We start from the raw sequence: 8,116 nt of genomic DNA, 5'->3' as shown, positions 1-8,116 counted from the left end.
CACCTCCAATTTGCAGACGATTCCCTTTTGTTCTGTGAAGCTGAGCTATCAGAGGTGCTAAATTTGAAAGAAATTCTTTGATGCTTTGAAGTGGCTTCAGGACCTAAAATTAATTACCATAAAAGTGTAGTTTGTGGGATTGGTATCTCCGGATCTACCCTTACTGAGTTTGCTTCCCTCTTGAACTATAAATCCCAAAATCTACCATTAAAGTATCTAGGTCTACCCTTGGGTGCAAACCCTATAAGGAAGAAAACTTGGAAACCAGTAGTTGAAAAGGTTAAACTAAGGCTAGCTGGTTGGAAAATGAGGCTACTATCTTATGCAGGTAGATTAACCTTGGTGAAAGCTATGTTATCAAGTATACCTGTGTACTACTTATCACTATTCAAGCTACCTAAGGGAATTGCAAAGGAGTTGGACAAAATTCAAGCATCATTCTTATGGGGAGGGCCAGATCTGAAGCGTAAAATTCATTTAGTAAAATGGCCAGAGGTTACCAAGAGTATAAAGCAAGGTGATTTGAGGGTTCGAAGAATCAGAGATGTGAATGTGTGTCTACTTCTAAAATGGTGGTGGAGATTTGCTTCTGAACCAGTGTCACTTTGGTATAAGGTTATTTGCAGTAAATATTGGTTCCTTGGTGGAAAATGGGTTCCAAACCCAAGTTTAAACACCTCATCCTCATATATCTGGAATGGCATAGTGGCAGCAGGTGAACAAAACCAGTCTCTTTCACTCTTCTATGCTAGCAACTTCCAGTTAAAGGTGGGAAATGGCTATCGCATAAGTTTCTGGGTTGATCCTTGGTGTGGGAATCTCTGTCTAAAAGATGAGTGCCCTCGTCTCTTTAGTTTATCTTTACAAAAGAACGGTCTTCTAAAGGATTTTGTGGAAGTATCTGGCACAACTAAGAATTGGTTATTCACATTTAGGCGGCCACTCTTTGTTTGGGAAAAGAATGAATTGCTAAGGCTCTATGGCATTGTAGGTTCAGCCCTTTCTCTTCAATTGAAGACTCAGGACAGTGCAGTTTGGAGTGCAGCCAAGCCAGGGCAAACTTTTGTGTCTAACCTATACAATCATACCAGCAGTGCTTATGGAGGGATTGAGAGGTTCAGTCGTCTGGTGTGGATCAAGTTTCTTCCTCCAAAGGTCCAGTTATTAGGTTGGCTCGCATGGAAACACAAGATCAAAACTTCTGTTTTTTTGCAGTGGATTGGAGTCTTGTCTAGCTCAGCCTCTTCATTGTGCGTATTTTGTAAATCACAGCAGGAATCCCTGGAGCATGTTCTCATGCTTTGCCCATTTGTTTGGAGAGTATGGTCAAGTCTTCTGCAGTGGTGGGGTGTCTCTTGGGTTATTCCTGACTCTGTCATTGGTCTGCTGCAATGGTGGTCAAGGTACCCTTGTAGGAAAGCTGAGCTGCAGATTTGGCGTGCCATTCCTCTGGTAACACTCTGGTCAATCTGGAAGCATAGGAATGATTGCTCCTTTAATGCGTCTTATCCAAATCTGCAGGAGCTGCAAGAGCTGATTCTCATTAGGCTTGCTTTCTGGCTTAAGGCTGCTTCAAAGGAGCTTCATTTTTTGATTTCAGATTTCCTTTACAATATCTCAGGGGTAAGGCAAGGGTTGTTATAGTTTGGTGAGGCTAGTGATGTGAGCTTCTGGGCTCTTTGCAAAATTTTGATTTCAGTTTGGTTTGCTGTGTTGGTTTGTTGTCTTAAAGTTGGTTCTTGTGTTTGTTGAGCTTCTTGAGATTGGCTGGGAGTGCCATGTTCTGATGGCTGCTGGTGATCTGTCTTAATGGCTGCTATAGACCTGTTCTAATTTGAAGGTTGCTGCTGGTGTTATGCCTTCTGTATTTGTTTTGATCTGTTCTGAGCTGCTGAGTTGTATTGATCTGAGTATGCAAGCTGCTGGTGTTCAGTCCTAAGGGTGCCCAAGCTGCTGCTGCTGGTGACCTGTTCTGATCTGTTCTTAGGGCTGCAAGTGATCTGTTCTAATGGCTGCTGTGATCTGTTCTGATTTGTTCTAATGGGTGCTGGTGATCTGAGTATGCAAGCTGGTGTATTGATCTGTTTCAGCTGGTGTTTGCTTTATTGATCTGTGTTTTGTGCTGTTTTGCTGGTTTGGTTTGTCCCTTTCGTTGGCTCCTCACCAACTTAGGGGTGCTAGCAATTAATAGGATGGGCTATTTGGTGCCAACCTCGTTGGGATGATTTAGCTCATTGTGATGCTCCTGCACCCCTCCTCTTTTTCTCTTTATTGGTGTAATTTGTTTTGTACCTTGTACTACATTTTCATCAATGAAGTCTCTTTCTTAGCCGTTCAAAAAAAAAAAAAAAAATCGGACAACATTACAAGGATAAAGTGATGTATGACATTGTGGACATGGATGCTTGTCATATGTTATTGGGGCGACCTTGGCAATTTGATATGAACATGATTCATCAATTCGAAGACAATATTTACGCTTTTTGCAAAGACAACATTAAGATTGTTCTAGCTCCTATGAGGAGTGAGGGTCATGCTACCATCCTCAAGAAAAGATCATTCCTTATAGTACCTGACATCACCAAGGAGGTCTAAGAAACGCAACAAATTTATGTCGTGGTCGTAAAACCAAAAAAAAGATAGGCAACATCTCTAGATGTAGTGCCTGAACAAGTAAGATCCTTGTTGTCCGAGTTTCAGACGCTCAAGCTGAAAGAATTACTTGCAGAATTACCTCTTATGAGAAATATCCAGCATGAGATTGACTTGGTCCATGGGGCAAGTCTACCAAATCTGCCACATTATCGAATGAGCCCAAAGGAATTCGAGATTCTACAAGGACATGTGAACGAGTTACTTCAAAAGGGATTAATCAAAGAGAATGTGAGTCTTTGTGTAGTACCAGCTTTGTTAACTCCAAAGAAAGATGGGAGTTGGCAAATGTGTATTGATAGCCATAAAGAAGATCACTGCAAAGTATAGATTTGCTATACCTTAACTAGATGACATGCTTGACCAATTGGCAGGATCTAAGGTGTTCTCCAAAATATACTTGAAGAGTGGCTACCACCAGATTTATAGTCACCCAGGTGATGAATGGAAGACAGCTTTCAAAACCAGGGAAGGATTATACAAGTGGTTGGTGATGCTATTCAGATTAACTAATGCTCCTAGTACTTTCATGCAAATAATGAACCAGGGATTTCACCCATTCATTGGAAAATTTGTGGTCGTGTACTTTGATGATATTTTGATTTATAGTCATAATGAAGCCGAGCATCTGTAACATTTATGGGACTTTTTTCATGCATTGCAGGAAAATAAGCTTTACGTCAACTTGAAAAAATGTAATTTATGACAAGCAACCTAATTTTCTTGGGGTACGTTGTAAGCGCTGAAGGGATTAAAGTAGATCAAGCCAAAGTGAAAGAAATCCAAGAATGGCCAACTCCTAAAACAATCAATGAGGTTCACAACTTCCATGGACTTGCAACATTCTACAGGCTTTTTGTGTGGAATTTTAGCACTATAGCCGCGCCCCTTACTAATTGTCTGAAGCAAAATAAACTTCTGTGGACTGAGAAGGCAAATCGGAGTTTTGCAATTCTTAAAGAACGACTGACCACTGCCTCAATTTTGGCTATTCCAGATTTTGAGAAATTATTTGAAGTTGAATGTGATGCTTTAGGCATGGGCATGGGAGCTGTTTTATCTCAAGAAGGCAAACCTATAGCCTTCTTCAATGAGAAACTTAGCAAGGCCTGACAAAAGTGGACCACATATGAGCAGGAGTTATATACCGTAGTCCGAACATTACATCATTGGGAACCATATCTAATAAAAAGGGAGTTTGTCTTGAATAGCGACCACCAAGCTCTCAAATTCCTTCAAAATTTAGTAAAACCAAACCGCATGCATGCTAGATGGATCGCATACATTCAAAAATTCACTTTTTCTATCAAACATAAGTCTAGTCAATTGACCAAAGTAGCTGATGCATTGAGTAGCCAAGCTGAGTTGCTTACCATTGTTCGGAATGAAATTTATGGATTCGATTATCTAAAGGAGCTCTACGTAGATGATGAGTTCAAGGAGGCATAGGCAAAGTGTAATTCAGGGCTGCCAAGTTCAAACAAATTTCAGTTACGAGATGGATTTCTATTCTTTGAGAGTTGTTTGTGTATTCCTCAAGGGTCTCTACGAGAGCCCATTATTCTTGAGACACACTATGGTGGATTAGCAGGTCATATGAGATGGGATAAGAGTGCCGCACTGGTGGAATCTCGTTATTACTGGCCACAACTGAAGGGTGAAGTTGAGAAGTATGTTTAACGTTGCTATACATGCCAAACTACAAAAGGACAAGCACAGAACATTGGTCTTTATACTCCACTCCCCATTCCAGAAGCACCATGGGAAGAATTCTCTATGGACTTCATTCTAGGACTTCCAAGAACTGAACGTGGTATGGGTCTTTATACTCCACTCCCCATTCCAGAAGCACCATGGGAAGAATTGTCTATGGACTTCATTCTAGAACTTCCAAGAACTCAACGTGGTATGGATTCTATATTTGTGGTTGTTGACAAATTTTCCAAAATTAGCCATTTTATTCTTTGCAGAAAGACATTTGATGCTACTCATGTTGCCCAATTGTTCTTTCGAGAAGTGGTTTCATTACTTGGGTTGCCCAAAACCATAGTTTCAAATCGTGACAACAAGTTTTTGAGCCATTTTTGGCAAACTTTGTGGAAGCGGCTGGATACAACTTTGCAGTACAGCAACACATGTCATCCGCAAACTGATGCACAAACAGAGGTGGTTAACAGAACCTTAGGAAATATCTTGTGTAGTTTGTGCCAAGACAGTCCAAAACAGTGGGACTTCGCTATATCTCAAGCTGAATTTGCTTATAACAATGTCCGTAACAGATTGAGTGGCAAATCCCCATTTGTGATTGTCTATATTCGGCCGCCTTTGCACACCTTGGATTTAGTTCCATTGCCTAAACTTCTTGGTATGAGTATCATTGCAGATCATATGGCAGAAAAGGTATTTAAAATGCATTAAGAGGTTAGACAGAAGCTAGAAGAGTCTGTTGATAAATATAAAATGGCTGCTGATCAACATCGCCGGAAATAAACTTTTGAGGTAGGAGACATGGTGATGGTACATTTAAGGAAGGAAAGGTTTCCAGTGGGTACATACAACAACCTGAAACAAAAGAAAATTGGCCCTTTTCGCATCTTGCAAAAAATTAATGATAATGCTTATGTGGTGGAGCTTTCTGCAGACTTGGCTATTTCAAAAACTTTCAACATGCAAGACTTATTCAAGTTTCATGTATCTCCATCTGCTGCTATTCCTGTGAAACTCGAGAACGAGGTTTTGTTTTGTTTTGTTTTGTTTTTTTTTTTTAACGAAAGGGAGTATGATGTAAAACAAAATTCTATAATTTTTATATTTCTTAATTTTATTATTTTGGAATTGGATTTTGACTAGGATTTTAAATAATTTAGAATTTTAGTTTCTTATTCTCTTAGATTTCCTAATTCGTGTTGATTTAAGTTTCCTAATTTATTTTAGAATTAATTTTCCTATAAGTATTAGATTTAGTTTATTATAAATAAGCGTACAAGCATATGTAATGGAAGCTTTCAATCAATAATATTTTAAAGAGTTTTTCTTCTATCTTCCTTATGGATTCAAGGGTGTTCATGTGGATTCTAAAATTTTCGTCTATTAGAATGATATCTAATCCCTGTTTCATCTTCTAAAACAATATCTAGTTCCTTTCTACACTATCCTTGCGTCATTCAATATGAGATGTTTTGCATCAAGTATATAAGCATCACAAAGTGTTGGAGAAAATACCAGAAACTAAACAATATTATTGATAAATGATGCAAAGAAAATGAGATACAAATAGATCAGACTGAGGCACGGATATCTCGTTTTCTTTAAGGAGATCAAGCCCACTGCGGTAGTAAGAATCCAAATACCGATGCAGCAGTCACAACACTATGACTTGTCCCCTCCAGGATACAACAGCCCGACCACTTGTCGTATGGTTCAGGCCAACTCTGCACAAGATGGTGAACCCAAAGCTCCACCAATAAAACACCCTTCTTTGCTAGTAATCTCTCTTGTATAGAATAGTTGATCTCTATAGATAGAAAAGAGTAGACTATATATATATATAGGCTATAAGCACCTTACAGTTACACCAAAAATAATGACCATTAAACAAGAAAATGGTTACACCAAAATAATGACCATTAAACAGGTTCATGAATTCTATTTAACCTCCATTTATGACCAAGAGGTTACCAAAGTAATAAAACCCCATTTAGAGCATCTCCAATGGTAGTAGGCATTTTACCTATCTAAATATTACTATAAAGTATACATTTTATTTTGCCTGTCAACGATTTCATGTTTCTGCCCCAACCATGCTCTTTATTTTAGCTATTCATCCAAATACTATTAACTTTATAGAATGCCATGTCAGCAACAAAGATGGAGGGAAATAATCTTAATGATTAAATACATTTTGCCTAGCCTTGAAGGCTAGCTACATGTAGCTAGTGAATGTGAGTTGAGCCAAAATGCCTAAGCATATGCCTAGTGCATTGGAGTTGAAAAAAGTGAGTCACATTAGGCATTTTGACTAACAAGCATCATATGCCTAGTGGGTTGGAGATGCTCTTATGAAAAAGATAAACCAATAAATAAATATAAGATATTAAAATGGTTCAACACAAAGTGTCATAAATTACCTATGATATACCCATTTTAAAATAGTGAATTGTAGTATTATCATTTTCATTTACTCTAGCTTTTAAATATTATTTCACTTTTTACTCAATTAAAATAAGACAACCACATATTTTTGTGTTTCAAAAAGTGAAACACTTTCAATAATCTATAACCATATATAAAAGCATACAACTGTGTTATAATGCACATGCTTCCTAACGCTTTATTACCTCAGATGTGTCTCATGGGTAAGTCAGAGCCCCGAGCCGACTATCTGTGATGGTGTGACTTTGTGCTCAGAAGATGGACTGTTGGCTTGCCCTCATGCTAGTGCCGCATGTGCTGAAATCTATTGCTGCAAGCAACGAGATTTGTCTTCTCTTCATTGTGCTTGCTCATACCGATCGGCTCCTAGAACCCTCCTTGTTTATCACTGCAAGCGGTGGAACTTGTCCTCACTTCTTATTGTGCTTCCTCATATCAGTTCCTAGAACCTTCGTTGTTCAGTGCACCGGCATGAGGGCAAGCGGTGCACCTTGTTTTCTTCATGAGTTTGGTCTACAAAAATGTTTTCCCATGTGCTCAAAAACAAAAGCAGTGACTGACCATACAAAGTTATATATTCCCTCATGCAATTCCAATCCACTCATAGTTCTAAATATTGGCCGATACGCTACGTATCAGCCGATACGTATCGGAAAAATGGGGTACCGCGACGGATACAGGCCGATATACCACTGAGATTGAAAATCACAGGAGTATCGGCCGAGTCCCGGTACGTATCGGCCTGTAAGCGTTACACAAGCCGTTACACAAGCCGCGACGGGCCGATACTCACCGGTTCAGACCGGTACGGGAAAGAAAAAGTTGAAATACCTTTGAAATGATTTTTAAAATTTCACCACCGCGACACCCGATTCCCGATACGTACCGATCGATACTACTGATACCGATACTCCGCGATCGATACCGTTACGTTACCCGATACCGCGATTTAGAACCTTGAATCCACTGTGTCTAGAGATCTGCTCTGAAAAATGGACAATCTGGTATATGTTTTTCTGATTTGCCTTTAATTTTTTTCTTCCTCTATGGAGATTTTTATGTTAGAGTTGTATGGTTATGTATTGAGTTCGTGTTTGTTACTACATAGATAAATTCCGCACACCATCTGCCCGACAATATGTGTAACTGAGTGTTTAATATAATTTTTCATGTGTTTTTTTAATTACCAATTAGAGCTACTTGCTCTAGGGATGGTAATGGAGATCGTACCCTATGGATGCACATGGAGACCCAACCCGTGGATTTCCTTCTTTTTATTACTCGTTGGGTCAATTAAGTGGTGTTTTTTAAA

At 39.1% G+C, this 8,116-nt stretch overlaps 1 protein-coding gene across 1 annotated transcript; it reads left to right on the top strand.

Moving 5' to 3' along the window:
• Positions 1 to 3,354: 3,354 nt before the first annotated feature.
• LOC114308298 (uncharacterized) lies at positions 3,355 to 5,070 on the top strand. Its single transcript, XM_082890269.1, has 2 exons — positions 3,355 to 3,721; positions 4,361 to 5,070. The coding sequence occupies exons 1-2, from the start codon at positions 3,355 to 3,357 to the stop codon at positions 5,068 to 5,070; spliced, it is 1,077 nt and encodes a 358-aa protein (XP_082746395.1).
• Positions 5,071 to 8,116: the final 3,046 nt, after the last annotated feature.

The sequence above is a fragment of the Camellia sinensis genome, chromosome 10 (genome assembly GCF_055761805.1).
Source record: "Camellia sinensis isolate YWXY chromosome 10, ASM5576180v1, whole genome shotgun sequence".
NCBI classification, from domain to species: Eukaryota; Viridiplantae; Streptophyta; class Magnoliopsida; order Ericales; family Theaceae; genus Camellia; species Camellia sinensis.
This window is presented reverse-complemented; position numbering and strand designations above follow the sequence as displayed.